Genomic DNA, 21,345 nt, shown 5'->3' on the forward strand with positions numbered 1-21,345 from the left:
TGTTGTTGTTTCATTTGCGGGGGATGTTCTTACAGACAGTGAGAGGAAGCAGCAGCAAAGCATGGTTCATTGATCAAACAATGGAAGGAATTTGGGGTGGTGCAGAAAGGAAGAAAATGCATTTTGGCAGCAGAGTTGATGACATTCTAGATGGGAGATTTTTTTTATTGCAGATTCATTAGGTTGTGCTTTTTTAGCTGCGATTCTTTCGAAGAAAAGAATAGCACAGCTTCTGTGTACCACAAAAAATGCAAAGTCGTCAGATCGTGCTTGAGTTTGAACTCGGGATGAGCACGAATTAGGGTCCCCACATTCAAAAATTTTTGATCAATTTTTATTTGATTGTGAAAAAGGATTTATTTAATGTCTTTCTTGTCATTTGAAGGTATTCTAGTTCTTAAAAAGTTTCTGGACAGGTAAATATTGCTCGAATCCCTCGAATCAATTCGTCTCTTTTATCAGCGAATTCAGAATTTTTAGATAAAGGAAAAATGAAACCTTTCACGACTAGTTTAGACACAGAAATCAGCAAAATCAGTACAAAATTAAAACCTCGTTAAAAGTTAAAAACATTTCATAAATAAAAAAAACACAAAATTTGTCATTTTCGTTGATTTTACGGGTTAAATATCTTTAAAAAAAAGTCACATTTTTCCACTTTTCTCAGAGCCCCAAAATGGAAATTCGAAATTCTGGTACATCAAAATCTGCATTGTTATTTCCTCTTCCATTTGCTTTTTACTCCATCGAAATCCATCGAAATTTCTTACTCTTCAACCTCTTCAATAATAAGTTTTTAAATGTGATCAACACTTGAAAACCAAGTTTAAGAAAAAGCTAAAGAAAAATAAAAACATTTAGGGAGCAATTTTGGACAAAATAAAAGACAAAATATTTTGAAAATACAAAATATTTTGACATTAAATGTAATTTTGCACAAAATATTTCTCTAAAACTTTTGTAAATCTCTCCACAAAAGAAATTTTTGCAATTTTAGGTACAATAAAAGGTGAAATATTTTGAAAAACTGAAAAATTTTGACGTTTAATGCAATTTTAGACAAAAGACAAAAGATTTTTTGTGTCAATCTTTTGACAATCTTGTGAGAACGTCTCCACAAAAGATTTTTACAGGAGAATTGTAATTTTGCACAAAATAATTTATACATTACACAAGAAATATTTTGTGTTTTACAAGCATCTCGTCGAGGTGCTTTTATAAAATCAAAATCTTTTGTCAAACTGGTGTTTACGTATTGCATTTTTTAGAAGTTTTCTGTCATGTTTCCCGAAATAGCAATGGACAATAATGCAATTTCGGTTAATTGTGAAGCTTCGTGCAAAGGAAATTTGTGGAATGATATGAAATTCAGCCAATTTAGCTGTGTCCATTTTCCCTTTTCGCGGTGTTGGGCAAAAATCGCAAAAATGTTATGGAAAATTTCTGTGTCTTTCCGGCAAGAATTTGGGAGATCGCTGACAAGTTCTAACCCTATATAATCAGGATTTTGGGTCAGAGATCCCTTCCCTATGTTCCCGATGCGAGTTTTTATGTGCAAAAACGAAATATGTAGGGCTAATTAATGCAATAAATATGAGTCAATCAATTCATGTAAAACAATCATATTAGAGTGACTCATTAACATTTTCTTGGTGTTATGAAAATCGAACTGATGAGCTAAAAGCCAGATGGTTTTTTGGTCTTCTAAACATCCTTGGGGTACTTAATAGACTACACACATGCTTGACTTGAATTTCCATAAAAATTGATTCAGGTTCAGATTGTTCAATTGCCCCAAACGTAAACATAACCTAATAGGAATGTTATCTTCTTCTTATTTTTTCCATCTGTAAACTCTCCACTCGAAAGAAAAAACACGTCATAAAAGGCGACAAAATATATCAAAAGTCTCCCAAAAGATATTTTATTCAAAATTGCTCTTCATAAAATGTCTTTTGTAGACTTCACAAAAGACAAAATATATTTTATTTTGTCCAAAATTGCTCCCTTAATTTCAACCAGCTCTCAAAAAAAGACCCCCTTAATATCGTGTTTAGATTCGAAACTCTACCCTTATAATTATCCTAGCCAGATAACCATTTAATACTGAAAGTATATACCTAAGGGACCTAAGGATAGTTCCTAATAAATCTCAAAAATCTACAAATTGTTTTTTTTTTCTGGGAGTTCTCAAAAACACATTAACTAAAAAAAATATTTTGAAATTATTTTGTCTTATTATTTAAGCCTATTTGGTCATATCCTTGGAGAAATGGAAAAAAAACAGCGCTTCATGTCAAGAAATCTTTTAAGACAAACTTTATTTTAGTTAATGGGCATCAGTTAAAATAAAATCCATATAGATAGACTGTTCATTTTTTCATAGAAATATGCTGAGAAGATTTATCATAAAAAAATCTTCAATCTATATGAAAAATCTGTGGTTTATCGTTTCAACTCTGTGTGGTGTTGGTTGCCTAGGCTTCAATGGGCATCAACAACATGCTCCAAGGGAAAATTTGTTGGAGCAGCTGTTGAGGGAGAATTTTCTTGTGGAAATCCCGTGTAAAGAGGTGCCCACGTGAATTTGTATTTGTGCGCGGGAGCTGCGAATTTTCCACACAAACTCCCCGCTGCGGGGCACAAGGATTCACCGTGGTGTGCGCGCGTAGAAGGGAGCAACTTCCTACCCCAATTGCTTCCCACGGAGACTTTCCCATCAGGAAAGTGTGTCAAAGTTGGGTGATTTTACAAATCAATACAGTGACGGGAAGATTGATTTTCCGCGCCACGGAAAATTCCTGCCACAATGGAGAGTGTCTATTCGTCGAGTAGCAGCAAGTTTTCCACATCAGCCGTTCAGGGGAGGAAGCTTGGTGGGCGGCAGGCGACGATGGTGTCAGCAGGAGCGAGTGAGGTGCGCCAGAGAATCCTCTCAGCTAGGCTACTCCGTGTGAAGCATCTGCAGAATCAACTGGCAGTGGCACAGCAGCAGAATTTTGTAAATATCTCAAAGCTTTCAACCGTTTAATTTTCTTTTTCTAATTCATTTTTTTTTATTGTGCACGCAGGAGTTGAGCCAGGAAAATCGTAACATGAAGACACTGATTCGACGACAGGAGAGTGCTCTGCTCAAGTACGATGGGGCCAATGCGGAGCTACCGGCACTCCTGAATTCCCACGCAGAGGAAATACGAACGTGGCATGCAAAATATCGGGATTTGCAGAAGCAGAACAAAGAATTAACGGCCAAATTGAAGCAGAAGGAACAAATGATCCTCGCAATTACAGATGAGAATAAGCACTTCCACCAGCTTAATCGAGATAAGCATCTGGAGGAGCGAGAGAAACTAACGGCGCGTGTTAGAGAACTCGAAGGACGCCTTGCTGAGAAGGACAATGATGCAAAGCTCCTGGCGCGGAAGCTACAGCTCGAGGGGAAGAGCTTCCGCAATCAATTGCATCAGGAGAATCTCAAATACCGCGAAGTTTGTCAGAAGCTCGATAAGGCCACGAGTGAAGTGGCTAGGCTCACAGCACGTGTTGATGTGGGAGAACGACGGATGAACGGGGGAACCTTCCTGGTGCGTGGTTATCAGCAGAGAAATTTTCTTTTTAGAGAATCCCATTCAGCACAATTTACCACCTCCCTGGCACCAATAAATAACTTCCGGGCAAGTGGATCCTCATCTGCAACGCCCAAATCACCCGAAGAGATCCCCACGCATCGCCTTGAGAAGCTTCCAGCGGCCGAAAGTGAGGAGATGCGAAAGCGAAAAGATGCATCAAAGAGAGACATCCGAAAGATGCAGGAAATCATGAAGAATGCCGAAAGTAGTGGAATGAGTACAACAAAGAGTATTTCAAGTGAAGATTCCGGTGGGAATGTTAATGGGCAAGATCTCCCAGAGGACACTGAGCCCGATGTCACCACACGGAAGCACGAGGAAACCGAAGAAGTCACGGAAATTGTCAAGGAGAGTCGAGCCTATGAAACGGAAGGGAAAGACGATGAGTTGACGAGGAAATTCCAGAGATTATCCTCGAAGGAAGATGTGAAGCTCAATGAGGCAATTCTCGATGAGATTTGTGAGAATGTCATCCGGAATGGAGTTGACACACCGCCGGAAAGGTCTGATGAGGTGGTTCCGGCGGTGGTTACATTTCAAAAACCAAAAAATCCTCCTTCATCCAAGAGGCAGAATATTGATCAGAAGAAGAAAACAAAACTCCTGGCCGCCCTCAAGGCAATTGATGCCAATGAGAGCTTTGAGAGTTAAGGTCAGGTGACTTCCCATCAGGAGTGTGGGATTCATGTGAGAAATTCTTGTATTTTTGCGTGTTGAGATTTGAATAAATTTATTCCACATAATTTATTGCTTTTTTATTATTTTAATGTTCCTGCAGCTCCTTCGTAAAATCTTTGAGCTATACGATTTTTTTTGTTGAGATCCTTCTGGACGGCGTCCTTCTCTACGCCTTCATGGATGCCTCCAACTGATGACGTGTGGATGTTTCATATCATCTCAGTTTGTTGCTGTTCATCATAATTTCCTCAGAATCCATATTTCTTTTTCGTTCAAATTCCTATTTTCCAGTTTGCTTTACTACCAATAACTGTTAATGTTTTATTATTGCATAAAAAATTAATAAAAAATATTCTAAAAAAAAATAAATTTAGCCCCACCCACAATAATCAAAAAAGTTTTAATTTTCTGAAAGAGGAATTTATTGATTCTAAATTCTCAACAGACTTGTTAACATTTTCTCATTTTCATTTTAAATCTAATAATATGCCATTCATAAAATTTAAATAAAGAGATGAACAATCCATTTATTTTATTTCTGAAAAAGCATGGAGAGGACATTTTTCTTCTAAAAATGGTGAAAGACTTGAATGGAAGAAATATTCAGAGAATGCATTTTGTGCTTGAGAGACTGAATAAATAAATAAATTGAGTCTAATAAAAAATTCTGAGGGACTTTGGTATTTTTTTTTACTCCTTGCTCCCCTAATTATAAGGTAAGATATAGTTCTTTTTTGTAATATATCTCTTTTTCTTAATTTTAATACAAAATTTATCGCTAAAAGCTAAGATCCGGTAAGAGGAATGTGGTTCTCAGTTGTCTTTCTTCTCGAGCACACTATTATTGCTCTTGGTGATCTCCTCAATGGAGATTGCGGGCTCCCCGGAAGCCCCATTGCGCCCAATGTCGTTGTTCATAAGAAGTAAATTCCCATTACCCACGCTCTTCTTCGTCACAATGGCATTATTGAGTTCCTCGTTGGTATTCTGCCCCGTCGACGTTGGGGCTTTCTTCACCTTCTTGGCCACATCGTCAGCCACCTCAACAAGATCACTATGCGCCAACCAAATACGTCTTGCCGTCAGCATACAGAGATCCTTAATGTACACCACACCCCAGAAACATTTGCCCAACACTTCGGTCATCGTGTCGAATTCATTGGGAATAATCCCATCCACGGAGCTCTCAAAGTAGCTAAACATAGGGAACCAAATCCTCGTGCGCGTTGAATCGTGCGACATGAGTGCCTGATTGTTGGCCAGGGTGTGGTAGTAGAGGAAGAGGCGGGAAGTGATGTAGAAAGCCACAAAGACATCTATTGAATAGTGCTCATGGGCGGCTAGGATGAAGAAGATCCCGAACATATTCAGCAGCCACGTCATCGTGTGCAGGAAGTACAAATGACGTGGAGTGTCTGCAAAATAAACATTTCAGTATTCAAACAATTCTGGTCAAAAAGAAATCAAAAAGTTAAGAAAATTTCAAGAAAACTCACATTCGGTTATGAAAAAATTAAGAAGAGTTAATGTGACGGTGTGCCCACTAAACATATAGTCCCCACATGTCCGGACACCCTGAATGGACATCCCAAGACCACTCCAGATCGTATAGGCACGCTGAATCCTCAAATGAATGGCATCTAACCATGTCACCACACTATTGAACAAAAGCAAATTCAATCAATTTCCCCTCCAAAGAAAAAAAAAGCTTTAAAAATATTTTTCATTTTACTTTGTTTCATCCACTTTGTGATCCTGAGATGTGCACTGAAGATGCGTCCCTGGCACCGAGAGCGATGTAATGAGCATTGTAACGCAACGCAGGAGGAAGACCGTTCCAGCGAGTGCAAAAAAGCGCCTAAGGAGTACTAAACGATGCCTATGTACGACAATCACGCACGCCCAAATCCCAAAAAGGAAAGTCCCCGTGATTTCGCACATGTGAAAAGCCCACGGGATGTGTGGTACATTGTCCAGGAAGATGTCTGGAAGGGGTGGCCACTTCTTCATGTCCGGTACCCTCTCGTGCACCACCACCATCACGAATGACGTTATCCACGTCACAAGAAATGCATACCCTGCGGAATAAAATTAAGAGGAAGTTCAATTTATGTGGTATGATGATGTTGTACATAATCCAACTTCAATCAACGGCAATTCAGTCAAGGTGAGCTAATTAAATCTCTTTGCCAGCATGTGTACGTACAATATGTAATTCCAAACCTGCAGCCATGTGGAGCTGCATGCTGTGAGGAAATTTCCATACATATAAACTTATTAGTTATTAGTTGGTATACCACAATCGTGGCATACCAAGTATTGTAATCGTCGGAAAAACCGACCACCTCGGATCGGGCTCAAACTTGGTATGAGCACGTTTTGGACATCCCACATTCATTTTGGAATATTGTCAACCATTTCCCTTATAGTTAGAGGTCTGAAATTTTATTATGTTGTATAGCTCAGTGAGACGTTTTCATCAACAATTCATACTTGACAATCGGTCAAGCGGTTTAGCAAATATGGCGGCCTAAAGCAAAAAGTGTTTTTTTCGATATAACTCGAGAACGGCTTGACCGATTTTGGCCATATTGGTATCAAATTAAAGGTTTTGCAATTCTCTACAACTTTCTAAAATATCAGAAACCTCTAGAACAATTTCTTGATGTCGAAAAAAGCCAAAAACTGTTTTTGTAAAACAAAAAGCCGCCATATTGTGTTCTAGAGGTGACCTTGAAATGTATCGAAATATATATCATGTTATAGCTTATTTTAATACCTTTCCATAACTAGTCAAGAAATTTCTGTAGGTCTAATAGAACTTAAGATATTAGCATTTTAATCTGTCAAATTGCTAAATTTTACAAAAAATCGACTTTGCCTACTAATACTACTCACAAATTAAATTACAACGCATAGACTGACCCATCCGCGTTGTGGTATACCAACTCTAATAACTGGACGCGTTATGATTGACTTTATGTAGGGGACGGTTGCCTAATATGGGACGTCGTAAAAATCAGACTCCCATTTTTTTTTTCTCTCATTTATAAATTAAGTGAAAATAAAAGTTTCAGAGATAATCGGTCGTATTTAGCGACAAAGAAATCCTTAAAATTTTATAACGAATGTCAACGATTTTAAGGATTTCATTATCGCAGAATACGACCCAATAACAAAATATACGAATTTTCCTGTTTGTAAATTATATTGTAGCTAAATTTTTTGGATTGAAACTTTATAAGGACCATAATGAATCCAGCGTGAGAAATGACGTGAACATAATTTTTGGGAGTTTTTTTTAAGCTCAAATAAGACATTTTTGGCCAAAACTCCGATTTTTTAATTTTTTGTTTTCCGGGTTTTCGTCCTTCCTGATCCTGTGAGTCCTTGAAGATGTCCTTTTGTGTTCTCAAAATATCCAGGGAGCATAAAGACATCGTTCTGCATTAGTTTTAACTCAATAAATAAAAATTAACTAACCAAAATTAGGCCTTTTCCAAAATCGAGCTATGGGACGAAAACGTCCCATTGGTCGTTAAGGGTTAAACGATACAAAAATGAACGTATTTTATAAGAAATTAAAAAAACATTTAAAAAAAATTTCAAACTGTATTCTATATTAGGCAAACTTTCCCTATTCCTCTCATTTTTCGTTCACGCCTCCATGAGAACATTGAGAACATTTTTTTGCCTTTGTTGCATTTTCTAAAATTGCAACCGGAAGGTCTTGCGTAAGCCATCCATGAGTAAAACCCGGGAAAAGCCATATTTTGCTGAAGATCGCGAAAAAAAAGCTTTGGCTTTGTTGACCAAAATTCCTGCCTCACTGTTCTGTGGGTCGCGCGTAAAAATTTGCATAAATTTGATTTTAAAGAAAAAGAAAATGAAAAGAACTGCGCAAGTTCATTATGGATGTCAAGGTCCCCCTCCTATTACAATGACTTTTTGATGCACAAAAACTTTGATTGAGAAATATTTTTTTCCTTAAGTGTTGATCTTGAAGAACAATTTGCAACGTGATTGTCGTTTTAGATTTTATTTTCATTGGCACGTGGGGCAGGTGTTGGAATAAATATTTAATTGTTTTAGAGAATTCAGATGAGTTTTAGTTAGCTCTGTGCTAATTCCATCATTAGTTTCAGTATAGTAAAAGTTTTAGTTTTATCATTATTTGAAAAGGGAAAAAATGGGAATTTCCTAGTTTTTCTGAAAAAGATGATTTTAGCATGAAAAAGAATAGAAAAAAAAATACAAAATGGCGAGGATCATTCGATAAAAAGCTGCATTCTTCTACTTTTAAATTTAATATCAAGATCGTTAAAATTCAAAATCATATAAAATAATTAATGCATTTTAACGATTGAAGGTAGAGATAGGAAATAAATTGCTTTCTTGTGTTTCTTATCCCACTTCATAGATAGAGTGGAGAGCTTTGAAGAGTGAAAAGTGGGTTCAATGATTTTATACCTTCTTCTTGAGCTTCAATCTTTTTGTAGGGAATTTATTTAATGTGGAATTGGCACAAAATGAGAAGTTAGTGAAGCGACTCTCGCAATTACTTTTCCTCCCGACTGAGTGACTGCAATTTCCCTTCATCAACGGTAAGATCATTAATTTTTTTTTTTTCAGAGAAGAACGAAGAGAACGAATGAGGCGCCATGAACTAATCCACTTTGGGTTCCACACATCATGTTTGATCGTCAATTTTAATGATCCATTGACAGAGAACCGGATGATTATATTTATAGGCGGCAATCACAGTGATCTCGTTGATCATTTCGAAAGATCACCCAAAAAGTTAATGGTTTAGAAGAATTCTGGCAAAGGAAAGAAATAAATTTTGCGATCACTTTGCAAATATAGAAAACGTTCGAGAAGCCAATATTCCGGCAAAAAAGTTAATGGTTTAGAAGAATTCTGGCAAAGGAAAGAAATAAATTTTGCGATCACTTTGCAAATATAGAAAACGTTCGAGAAGCCAATATTCCGGCAAAGACAACTCACTAATGGGGTCAAATATTCTCTCTTTTCTGCATTTCTTCTCTCGTTCAATAAATTTCACCTCAAGCTTATCCACAAGCATTGGCAGATTGAAATAAAATCTAGCGCACGATCATCGTCGACCTTTTTTTACCCGCAAAAAGGGTCAAGATCATAAAGATTCATCAAAATATTTTTTTTTCACAATTTCCACGATACTTGTGCATAATAATTACCAAGAGAGTCAAGAGAATAAATCATCTGTACTCAATTGGTGACGATTTTTTATGATCTGGGTCATCATTCGCATCAATTGTCTGCTGGGAGCTCTTCTTTATTTCATTTCTTCAATCAAGACATTTTCTATGCCATCGATCGCGGCTTTGGTGACAAAATATTACGAACGGAATACCGTTTTGTTAATTTTTCAACCCACCTCTTTGCGTGTCACACGATCGTAATTTCTTTCAGGCACATTGCGGACTCGTGAGTCAGTGACGACGATCACATGATGACGTGGGGACGCGATCATACGATCTACTAGTCTTTTCTCCCTCCACGGAACTTTCAAGCCCAGCTCTTTGAGTTATTTTTTTGCGTGAAAAAAAATCACTGATATTGTAAATGAGTTAAAAATTACATGACGAAATTTTACATATTAAAATGTTTAATTTTTAAAGTATTGTTTGTAGTTGTTACTAAAATAGAAAATAAAAATAATTTCAAAGAGGAAGTTTAAGAAGACAAAGTTTTAACGAGAAAAGTAATGCGATGGATAAGCTTCAAGTGAAAAAAAAAAGGAGAAGACAGGAAAAAAAATGAAAATGGATCAGCTGGAGAAGATTTATTCAAACATGACGTCAGCAATGTGTTTGTTGTCCTTTATCTTTTAACCCTTTAACGTTCAACGTGAAACATAAAAACATTGAAACATGCGCTTTTTTATCGCGATTTTTATTCTATGATTTTTTTTAGAGGACTTTTCTCACTCAGAACGTCTCCTTTGGCCCCTTATGCGTGAATTTGATGCATTTGTAACATGGAAAAATAATTATTACATTCATAAATAATTGAAAAAATAAAATGTTTAACGTTTGGGTCAGCGTATGACCCAAAAAACGTGAAAGGGTTAACAATGAAGTTTTATGTTTTATACACCGATGAAACATTAACGCGAATGTTTCATGAATTGTCTTCTGAAAATAAATAAATGTAAGGAAAAACCACAATGTTGACGTACAAATTGTTTGCATTTCTGTGTTAAAACCTTTGTCGAATTTTTCCAACTTAGCTTCGGAAGTGGAAAATGATAAATCTGAATTGCTTAATTGTTTTCTTGCCCCATACACGATTAAATGAACTTCTTTCACGATTTTCTTATAAAATCAAAGTTAACACACACACACCGTGGTTAACATTTGAATCACAACTACAGTGAACCTTCACTGACTTCTCGATAAACCTGCTGCTTTCATTGATATTGATCAAAAGGAGGAAGAGTTATTGTGCAAATTTATGTTTTATTTACAAATTCTTTGCATATTCAATCCAATTTGCGGCATTTTTCGTTGACTGCGTAAAATTCCTCACAGAGTGTTTGATCTTTGTTTTTTACCCATGATCAGGGATGTTTTGCTTATAACTTCTATCTCACCTCTCGAGCCTCTCAAAGGCCTCTCTATTTGCACAGCATAGTGGAATAAACTTACATAATTTGAGAGTTTGTTGACGCATTTAGTTTGTCTCTCTGCGTTGCACTCTGTATGGCGTTTTAATAAATGAAATTTTAAAATAATAAAATTGCTCTATGAATTATGAAACAGAGAAATGGACTTTATCGCTCGTCTATGCATTTTGACCTGCTGTGTTGGGGATTATATTTTTTTCATTAATCTTGTGGAAGCAACAAAGAGGGAGAGAGAGAAAAAAAAGCTTTTTGAACGGATGAGTCAGAGATTTGCGGAAAATTGCAAAGAAAGCAGAAGCACAAGTGTGTGTCTGAGTGTCTCAGAAGGTGGAATTTTCTTTCTTCCCCATTTTTTAGTATAAAGAGGGATGGAGGAGACAATCAATTTATTTTCCCAGAATACCCATCAATGGGAGGGAAAATAAGTAAATCTCCCACAGTAACTAAATACAGAGCGGAGTTATGCAATAAAAATGAAAGTTAATTCGTCTCGTATGCCTCTCATGTTTGGTTTTCCTCCAACTTTCATTCTATTTTAGGTTCAACTTTTTTTTTCTTATTGTTTCTTCTTACCACCCATTTCCATATCGCCTCCGCCCCCATGACCCACCCCCTTTGTGGGCAAGCTATTTCGGGATCAAATTACATGTTTATTAGGCACGAAAATAGAGAGGAAGGATATTGAAGTAATTACCACAATATCCGACACCCTCGCAGCAATTCACGTGTTGAATGGACAACAATGGGCAGCTAATCCACCCTCCCTGGCTTCCTAGAGAAAGCCCGATAAGAGGTGCCTATCAGAGAAGTACTTTGTTTAAACTCTTGCAAGAGTGGAAGATGCCCGGCCAGACGATAAGGGGATTTATATTTTGAAGAAAATAAACAATGGGACAATGGGGAGTGCGGAGAGGCAAAATACCCACTCACCTAAACTAATCATTGTCTTGAAGAACTCTGGCTGTATGCTGGTGGCTCTCCCATCCACCGACATTGGCGGGGAAATCCTTTCGATATCATTGAGATGCAGGACGTCCGCATTGGAGCCCCCAAAGGCAGGAAGAACGTGGTGATTGTCGACGATACCCAGATAAACGGGGCTCGCGTGATTGTCCTTCTGGACGGCACGCACAGCCAATGAGAACTTCTTTATATCACCAATGGTCAGTGCACAGGCGCTATTCTTTGTCCGTATTGCCCGGAGGTCTTCCTCATTCAGGGAAAGAAGGCATTTCCCATCAATTTCTTCAGCACGAATTTGTCGCACAACTCTCTCACTCAATTTCACCCCTTCCGCCCACTGGCACACCTCGTCAACCGTCCACTCCGCCACACGGCACTCTCCCATTGTGTCCTCCAGCACTTGGCACTTCTATAATTGCGATTTCACTGCACAAATTGCACAATTTCTGGACAACACAACTGAACGCATGTTTTCTTCCTCTTCTTCTAATTTTTTTGTGGGCAACTTGAAGTTTGCTGACATTCGCCTGTGATTGAGTTAATTGAAGTTTGCAGAGATTTCCACTTACATTACACTGTTTTGCATTTTTTTCTTTGGTCCCAATTTTAAGAATTTCTTGGTGTCTTTTTCCTAAGTAGAATATCTTCATCAATTAGCCCAAATTACCTTGAAAATCATGCTCAATGTGGTTCAAAAAACCATAGAAAAACCAATTAAATTTTCTTTCAGCAAACTATTTTTTCCGGTGTATATATTAAAACTCTTGCGACAAACTTCAGTTCGCTCCGCAACGTCGTGTCGATTTTTTCAGTAGATTTTCTTTTCGATTTCCAACATGGCTGATCAGGTTTGTTGATTTGTTTTCTCCATAAGTTTTCTCTCTATTTTTAGCAATTAAATTCAATTCAATTATGCAAATTGCATCCAAAATTAATCTGTGAACTGTGGTGCTGTTGTTTGTGGTGAAAACGCGCCAGGAAATGTGCTGGAAGTGAAGAAAAACATCCAATCGACAATTCCACGTGCAGTGGCGTTTATTTCTCACATAATACTCACTTCCTGCCTTTTGGGGCTCTCTTCGGCGTGATGAAGTTAATCATGACGGTCTTCCGAACACACATGACGACCATTATATGATTTCTGATCGCAGAGAATCCCAACTTGGCCAGATGTGCTTCACCCATAACCTCACTTTATTCTCAAGAATTTCTTTCCGTGAACTTTTTGCAGAATGAGCGAGCTTTTCAGAAGCAATTTGGTGTCTTTCTGAACCGCAAGAAAACCCTCACGGGGCGCAAGAAGCCCCTGAGGAAGTACCACAACATCGGGCTCGGCTTCAAGACGCCCAAAGAGGTAAATATTGTGTGCAGAATGTACTAACAGACCTCCCCATTTCTCCCACACAGACCGAGAAGGCCTTTCAGAAGCAGAGCGGAATTACGCTGAATAGGAAGAAGGGGGGTACCAAGAAGTCCCTTAGGCTTTACAGGGATGTAGGACTGGGATTCAAGACTCCGCGTGAGGTAGAAACTGCAGTGATATTATTTTTCTGGTCTCAACATCGGTGGTGGTTGTTGATTGTCTCATCTGGTGGTGGTAGACGCTCTCCTTGGGCTCTCATCTAACTCTCATTAACATTTTTCTTTCTCATCTAGTAGTCGAAAACATAAATATCTAACATCCTGGGTTACTAACATTGGTCTTAAAATATTTGGAAGAGAAATCTCTGCCAATTCTTCTAGCTAATTTGATTCTTTTGGGATTCTTTCAGGCCATTGATGGCTCCTACATTGACAAGAAGTGCCCCTTCACAGGCAATGTTGCCGTTCGAGGGCGTATCCTTACGGGGATTGTCATGAAGATGAAGATGCAGCGGACAATTGTTATCCGCCGGGATTATCTGCACTACATCCGGAAGTACAATCGTTTTGAGAAGCGTCACAAGAATATGAGCGTCCACCTGTCGCCATGCTTCCGGGATGTGGAACTTGGAGACATTGTCACTGTAGGTGAGACAAGACCCCTCTCCAAGACGGTGCGTTTCAATGTCCTCAAAGTTAGCAAGGCTTCCGGATCAAAGAAGCGCTTCAAGAAATTCTAAGACGGATAAGGAATAAATCTGAGGATTTAAAGGAATAAATTGCATTTTTCTTATTTGTTTTGTAGAACTTATTAAAATGACGAAGTATATTTTTAGGGATTTTCAATGAATTCTCCTGGACTAGGATTAGAAGCTCCCGGAAAGCGTAAAATGAGGTTATTTTATTTCTATTTTTTTTTTCAATTGAAACATTTTTCGATGCATGAAATGTTTCGCTGAGAATGTTTCTCCTTACTGCGGATTTTCTTTCTCCCTTTCGCAAAGAGAAAATTCGTATTTTACATCTCAGAAAGGTTCTGGTGGCAACAAAGTGATTGACAGAGTTTTTGCTCCCGCTTTTAATTCCTTTTTATCGTAGTTTTAAGGTAGATCTTCAGGTAAGAACTTTCTGACCTGCATCCCTATAATCTCATCCTTCCGGGGAAAGTGTTTATTTTCACTGGGGTGCTAAAATTTGCAGTGAAATCCGCCTTCATCTGAACATAACCTCTAAAATAATTTGCCACATTGAAAAGAAAATTTTCTCTTACGAAATTTGCGAAATTGCCCCCGAAAAAAAGTTATATGATTCACAAGATAATTTAAAATCGATAATGTTTCTCTTCATTTGCAGATAACCCAGTGGATTGGGCAAAAACCCACCCAGCTGAGGGAGTAAAAGTACAAAGAGTCTGTGGCCCTTTTGGGGGCCAACGCGAAAAATGTGATATTTCCTCCCCCAAATTCGTTTTTTCCGAACCTTTTTTTTATTTAGTTGCTTTCTCTCATAAATTATTACCTCAACCCCACCTCCAGGTATAGTTGGTAGTTTCCGGAGGGGTGTGGGGTGTGTGTTGCCACCGGGGATGGGGGATTTCAATCAGAACGTCCCAAAGGGGGGACCATCCGGAGAGCAGGTTTACGTAAATTTCGATCAATTCATAGCACAGAACAACTTCCGGCAGTTTCAGCAATTCCCACCAGTTAATTACTACAGTGGGGCACCACAGTACTATCCCTCCCAGGGCTTTCAAGTGCCCCCACCAAATGCTCAACTCTTCAATCCTGTATACCAGCAGCCCTTTGTGCCTTTCCAATCTGGGGGTAATTTCATTGCTGAGAATTCCTCCCTGACGCCCACGGCAAATGAATTTGTACCGCGATTCGCGAGGGAATCTCCAGAACCACCACCACCATCGGAAGAACGTCCAAAGCGACAGGAAGCCCCAAAGGTAGAGGCAGCTCGTGGGGTGAAGGAGAGGGAATCTCGCTCTGAAGAAAATGCCAGACGTACCAATGAGGCGGACGTTATGCTGTCTGAGCTCAACATCAATGGCAATCAGAGCCATACTGGAGCTATTCGGAAGCAATGGCGTGAACAGCCACGTCGGGAGTTTCGTCGTGGTGCCCACATGGAAGCTCAGGGAAGACCGCGTGGTCGTCAATTTAATCAGCAGCATTTTGAGCGTTCTGAACAGGAATCCTACGGGAGACGGGGACCACCAGCAGCAGGACGTGGACGATTCTCAGGTGGAGGTGATAAGCGTCAAAAGTGGCCTCGAGGGCGTCAGGATAAGGAGAACGGACATACGAGTCACGTCACAGGAGGGAATTTAGATGAACATCACGAAGATGTCCGGAAGCGTAGAAATCATCCGGATTTCAAGCCGAATCGCAACTTGAAAGCTCCACCGGTAGTAGAGGAGGAACCCTGTTCGCAGAGAGAAAAGCTGGAGCGTGAGATTGACACAGGGGGACTCGAGTGCTTGGTGTGCTGTGAGAAGATTAAACCCTTCCAGTCAGTGTGGAGCTGCAGCAATTGCTACCACATTCTCCATCTCAATTGCACGGGGAAATGGGCTGCGAGTTCCAAGAGCGAGACTGGATGGCGTTGCCCAGCATGCCAGAATATCACGACTTCCGTGCCGAGGGATTACTATTGCTTCTGTGGGAAGCAGAAGAATCCACAGTACAATAGGAATGACGTGGCGCACAGTTGTGGTGAAGTTTGCGGTCGAGCTGACATTTGTCCCCATCCGTGTACGCTTCTCTGTCATCCGGGACCCTGTCCACCGTGTCAGGCATCCGTGGAGCGTAGCTGTGGCTGTGGCAAGGAAACCCGAACGCTGCAGTGTCATCAAGTTGTCAAGATTCTCTGTGGGGCTGTGTGTGAGAAAACACTGACGTGTGGGGTGCACAAATGCAAGGAAATCTGTCATGCAGACGCGTGTCCGGAGTGTGAGGAGACACGAGAGCATGAATGCTACTGCGGGAAGCACCGGAAGAACGTTATCTGTTCCCGGGAGAACAATGATGTGACCCAGTATGAATGTGGTGAAATCTGCGGGAGAGATCTCACGTGTGGCAATCATAAATGCCAAGATCCCTGCCATGCTGGTGAATGTGCAGAATGCAAACTCTCCCCGAATGTCGTGAAGACGTGCCCGTGTGGGAAGAAGCCGATGATTGAGCGAAAAACCTGCACGGACTTCATTCCGTTGTGTGGACAGATCTGCTCGAAGCGTCTCAAGTGTGGCACACCGGGGAATCCGCATTTGTGTGCGGCTAAATGCCATCAGGGTGCGTGCCCGCAATGCCCCAAATCCACGGCTACCAAATGCCGATGTGGGCATATGGAGGAGATGATTAAGTGCCGGAAGTTGACAACACGTGCCGATGATGCACGGTGTAGGCGCCGGTGCACGAAGAAGCGTAACTGCGGGAAGCACAAATGCAATCAGGAGTGTTGCATTGATATTGATCATGTTTGTCCGCAACCCTGCACGTATACACTCAGCTGTGGGAAGCACAAGTGCGATAAAACCTGTCATCCGGGGCACTGTGATCCGTGCTATAGGAGCTCCTTCCAGGAGCTTTCGTGCGAATGTGGTGCAACAACAATCTATCCACCAGTGCCGTGTGGAACGAAGAAACCCGTTTGCGATAAACCCTGCTCTCGGCAGCATCCATGCAGTCACGAAGTACTCCACAATTGCCACTCAGCTCAGCAGTGTCCACCGTGTATGCTTTTGACCACAAAATTCTGCCATGGGCGTCATGAGCAGCGCAAAACAATCCCCTGCAGTCAGGAATCCTTCAGCTGTGGTCTGCCGTGTCGCAAGGAGCTCTCCTGCGGGCGGCATAAGTGCATCAAGATCTGTCACGAAGGCCCATGTCTGCAGCCAGGTGAGTTTAATTTCCATTTTATTATTTAAAAAAAAATCTCAAAGAAGAAAATTCATTTCCAGGTGAAGTCTGCAAGCAGCACTGCCCCAATCCACGTGTAATGTGTCCCCATGCTTGTCGAGCACCCTGCCACGATGGTGACTGTCCGGAGACACTTTGCAAGGAATCCGTGGAGGTTTCCTGCCCATGTGGGAATCGCAAACAATCACGGATGTGTCACGATTTTGCCAGTGAATACCGTCGAATTGCCACGTCGCAACTCGCAACGTCCATGCAGGAGGTACAGCGGGGTAATTCCATTGAGTTGCGCGACATCTTGGGGCCCATAAAGATCAATGGGGCAAAGACAAAGGTGCTGGAGTGCAATGATGAGTGCCGCACAATGGAGCGCAACCGTCGCCTGGCTATTGGGCTACAAATTCGCAATCCAGACCTACCGTCGAAGCTGCAGCCCAAATATTCGGACTTTCTGCGTGGATGGGCGAAGAAGGATGGAGCTTTTGTGCGGAATATTCATGAAAAACTCACGGATCTCGTGAAGCTCGCCAAGGAGAGTAAGCAAAAATCCCGGAGTCATTCATTCCCAACGATGAATCGTGAAAAACGGCAGGTGGTACATGAGATGTGTGAGATGTTTGGCGTGGAATCCGTGGCTTATGATGCAGAACCGAATCGGAATGTTGTGGCAACGGCTTTCAGGGAGACGGTAAGGAAGAAAAAAAACTAATAATAAATCTCCTCGCGGAACAATTTTCTTGAAAATCTTATTTAATTTGCAGTCCTGGCTCCCTGGAATGAGTGTCCTGGAAGTGCTGGAACGTGAAAATGGCCAACGACGTGTACCATTGCCAAATGTTTGGGGCACAAAGAGGACGTAGATGTGAGACCTTAAATAAATCGGATGGATCCCTGATGACGACGAATTGCATAATTTTTTTTGGAAGCAACACACGGCAAAATTATTCTTTTGTTCACAATTTAAAGAAATTCTCCCTTCATTGAACTTTTTTTTTGTTTTACATTTTTTTCTTTTGCTTTAAACTCTCTTTCAATTAAATCAAAAATTCAATTTTATTGCAGAATGAGGGAAATATGAAATAGATTGATAAAAAAAAAACAATAAAGTTATCGACATTTTCCTCAGATAGAAAAGGCTTTTTCCTTTGGATTTTATATTAGGTGAGAGTCGGTGCGGGAAGTTCCGGAGGTGGTTGGAAGTGGCACTTCTTGGCGTGGGTACGCATATTGCTGGATTGCGTGAAGGATTGACCGCAGTTGGGATGCGGGCAGTGGTAGGGTTTGTAGCCAGTGTGGTAGTTGAGATGCGTCTTGAGGTGGTGCTTCTTCGTGAAGGCCTTTGGGCAGAGGGGACAAGAGAAGGGCTTAATGCCCGAATGCAGCCTCTGGTGGAGTGTCATGTTGCTGCGATCTGCAAAAGTTTTGCCGCAGATTGTGCCTGAAAATAAGAATTTTATGGTTATTAATTTGGAGATTTTGAATAAAATCCTTCAAATAGGGGTAACTGGGGCAAAAAATTAAAAAATGCAAGGGTTCTGTAAATGGTCTAAAAATGCATTTTTTTCGTTGAGTTTGAAAAAAATCGTCTAGTTGTAGCCCGGAAAATTACTCCCAGGGCACGGATACTGATAAGATATCATAATCATGCAGAAATTGCCGGTTGAGAGCAAAAGCGACTTTTTGTAGTGATCGCAGCAAGCAACCAAGGAAAAACCATGAAAATTCAAAATAATTTAAATATGAAAAAGCGCCAAATTCAACCATCCTTAGACTGAAGGAATAATCGCAGTACGAAATTATTTCAATTTTAGTTGGTTTTTATTTTTATTTTTATGCATTCTTGTTAGGGCTACAACAAATGGACGATAAAATAACCGGCTAGGATTTCGGCCAATCTGAAGCGACGATTGGCCACGAAATCCGCGCCGGATTTCAACTCTATTTAATAAAAAAAAAGTCCGCAGCAAAATAAATCAAAGATAAAAAAGCTTACATATGTATTAAAAACTGGTGTTTCTGTTTTTAAGTTCAATTGATTTTAGTCAATTTAAACGATTTTATTGCATCTTTATTATTATCTTTTTATGCTATTATGCGTAGGTTACTTTATGATTTTTTTTAAAATTCATTCATCAGCGTGAAGAATTAAATTTATTACTTAAAAAATATCAAATTTAAAGCCGTCGGCAAAAAAAAGTTTAATTTTTTTTTAATAATTATTTTTTAATAGAAAATCGATAAAATCTCCTTTAAGACAATAAGAGAAATATGATCTTAATTGGGCATATGGTATAAAAATCACAAAAATTTTATAAAGTTTTTAAAACATTAAAAATATAGTTCATACGGATTCGAAGAATAAATCAAATTATTTTTTACCCAATTAAAAAATTTAATATTTTAAAGACCAAAAAAACTACTTTGGCATTTAATAGTTAAATTCATTAAATTAAATTAATTTTGAGGAAAAAAATGAAGAAAATCCTTTTTGCAAAAAATAAACTCACATTGGTAGGGTTTTTCGCCGCTGTGTGTTCGGGAGTGTTGCTTGAGGAGCATCTTCCGGGAGAACCTCTTCCCACATTCAGTACATTTGTGTGGCTTGATGCCTGTGTGGATCCTCACGTGCATGTTGAAGGCAACGCGTTGGTTGAAGGATTTTGGGCAGTGTGGGCATGCGTACTCTTTGCGATTTCTGTGGATCTTGAGGTGGCTACTGAGGTAGCCCTTGTCGTTGAACATCTTCCCACATTCTGGGCAGTGGGCGGCAAATTCCTTCGTACCCCGATGGATGCTGATGTGGTACTTGTAGTTACGCAACTGCGAGAATCCCTTTCCGCATTCCTCGCACTCGTACTTTGTTGCTCGGTGGCTCTTCTCACTGGGACTTTGCACAAAGGATGCCTCACATTGATACTCCCCCACCACCCTGGCCACGGGGTTAAACACAACAGGACACTGGGATGCCCATGGGCTTTCGAACACTTTATTGAGTGGCCTCCGCGTGATCCTTGGCACAGCAGCCGGAGGATCGTCCTTGCGTAGAATGGAACTTATACTGAAATCCGTGATCCTTCGCGATGTGCACTCCTCACTTGGCACTCCGTCGCGCGAATTCATGGCCACAGTGCCCATCCACCAGATTCCCATTTCTCGGACAACAACGGGGGGATGAGAAAATCAAGTCCGACGTCCGCAGCAGTTGCTGTGAGACTGAAGTTTGAGATTGCGAGTGGACACAAGAAATGGTCCATCGTGATGATGCTCTTGTCTCCACGTTTTCTTCACCGTGGCGGGGAGAATCTTTGCAGCTTCTCCAGCAGCTGTGGCTGAAAGAGACAGACAAGCATCCACGTTAAAAGCACAATTAGGATAAATATTTTTTACTAAATTCTTTGGGATCCTTACGCATTTACTGTTCTTAAATTAAGTTTTTGATCCTAAAAAGAAAAATGATTTTCTTAAATAAATATTTTTTCTCAGCTTTGTTTTAAATAAATATTTCTTTAAAGAATAGCGAAAATAGCATTGATGCAGACAGGAAAAGCTCTTAAAATTTTCTTTACACATTTTTGTAACGATATTACAATTTTCCATACATCTACTGGAATATTTATTCTAGAAGACCTTTCTTGCTTTTTTTATAGCCGCAAAATCTCTACACAGGGCAAAAGAGTGTCCTGTAGACAAAAAAAATCGAATAAACTGAAATGAAAATTAAATTATTTCCAGGCTAAAAGTCATGTGAAAATATATTAATTAGAGCGAATTTTCAAGAGAAAAGGGAAATTCTTGAAAAAAATAACAAACGCTAGAAGGAAAATCAAAGGTTAGAAACATCATAAAATGAATATATTATTAAAATGATTAAAATAGTTAAAAGTAAGAAGAAAAACTTAAAACGTTAGTAAAGACATGTCTAACGTTAGGATTAATATCAAATTCGATGAAAATTGTGTTTGGGGAGGGTTTAAAAAATCGTAAAATCGGATAAATCGTTATTATTTAGTAAAAAACAGAAAGAAAATTTTCAAAATAGGTAGGTAATCAATGTAATCAATTCTTTCTCAATAGAGAAATATAATATAAAATAAATTTAAAACTAATAATGTAATCTCCC

General features: G+C 39.6%; 5 protein-coding genes across 5 annotated transcripts; 3 read left to right on the forward strand and 2 right to left on the reverse strand.

Annotated features, from left to right (window-relative positions):
* Window positions 1-2,391: 2,391 nt before the first annotated feature.
* LOC129794262 (lebercilin-like protein) lies at window positions 2,392-4,370 on the forward strand. Its single transcript, XM_055835030.1, has 2 exons — window positions 2,392-3,001; window positions 3,072-4,370. The coding sequence occupies exons 1-2, from the start codon at window positions 2,810-2,812 to the stop codon at window positions 4,278-4,280; spliced, it is 1,401 nt and encodes a 466-aa protein (XP_055691005.1). The 5' UTR covers window positions 2,392-2,809; the 3' UTR covers window positions 4,281-4,370.
* A 341-nt stretch (window positions 4,371-4,711) lies between these two features.
* LOC129794261 (ceramide phosphoethanolamine synthase-like) lies at window positions 4,712-12,466 on the reverse strand. The gene is made up of 4 exons (XM_055835029.1): window positions 11,908-12,466; window positions 6,040-6,385; window positions 5,804-5,964; window positions 4,712-5,722 (listed from the first exon to the last, which is right to left on the reverse strand). Exons 1-4 carry the CDS (start codon window positions 12,323-12,325, stop codon window positions 5,121-5,123), a joined length of 1,527 nt encoding a protein of 508 aa, XP_055691004.1. The 5' UTR covers window positions 12,326-12,466; the 3' UTR covers window positions 4,712-5,120.
* A 238-nt stretch (window positions 12,467-12,704) lies between these two features.
* On the forward strand, window positions 12,705-14,081 carry LOC129794263 (40S ribosomal protein S11). The gene is made up of 3 exons (XM_055835031.1): window positions 12,705-12,788; window positions 13,348-13,464; window positions 13,713-14,081. Exons 1-3 carry the CDS (start codon window positions 12,777-12,779, stop codon window positions 14,040-14,042), a joined length of 459 nt encoding a protein of 152 aa, XP_055691006.1. The 5' UTR covers window positions 12,705-12,776; the 3' UTR covers window positions 14,043-14,081.
* A 216-nt stretch (window positions 14,082-14,297) lies between these two features.
* Window positions 14,298-18,359, forward strand: LOC129792349 (protein shuttle craft). Its single transcript, XM_055831262.1, has 4 exons — window positions 14,298-14,419; window positions 14,656-17,207; window positions 17,270-17,913; window positions 17,987-18,359. Exons 2-4 carry the CDS (start codon window positions 14,888-14,890, stop codon window positions 18,083-18,085), a joined length of 3,063 nt encoding a protein of 1,020 aa, XP_055687237.1. The 5' UTR covers window positions 14,298-14,419; window positions 14,656-14,887; the 3' UTR covers window positions 18,086-18,359.
* LOC129792350 (zinc finger protein 239) lies at window positions 18,210-20,440 on the reverse strand. The gene is made up of 2 exons (XM_055831263.1): window positions 19,733-20,440; window positions 18,210-18,663 (listed from the first exon to the last, which is right to left on the reverse strand). Exons 1-2 carry the CDS (start codon window positions 20,373-20,375, stop codon window positions 18,383-18,385), a joined length of 924 nt encoding a protein of 307 aa, XP_055687238.1. The 5' UTR covers window positions 20,376-20,440; the 3' UTR covers window positions 18,210-18,382.
* Window positions 20,441-21,345: the final 905 nt, after the last annotated feature.

This window comes from Lutzomyia longipalpis, chromosome 3 (genome assembly GCF_024334085.1).
Source record: "Lutzomyia longipalpis isolate SR_M1_2022 chromosome 3, ASM2433408v1".
Lineage (NCBI taxonomy): Eukaryota > Metazoa > Arthropoda > Insecta > Diptera > Psychodidae > Lutzomyia > Lutzomyia longipalpis.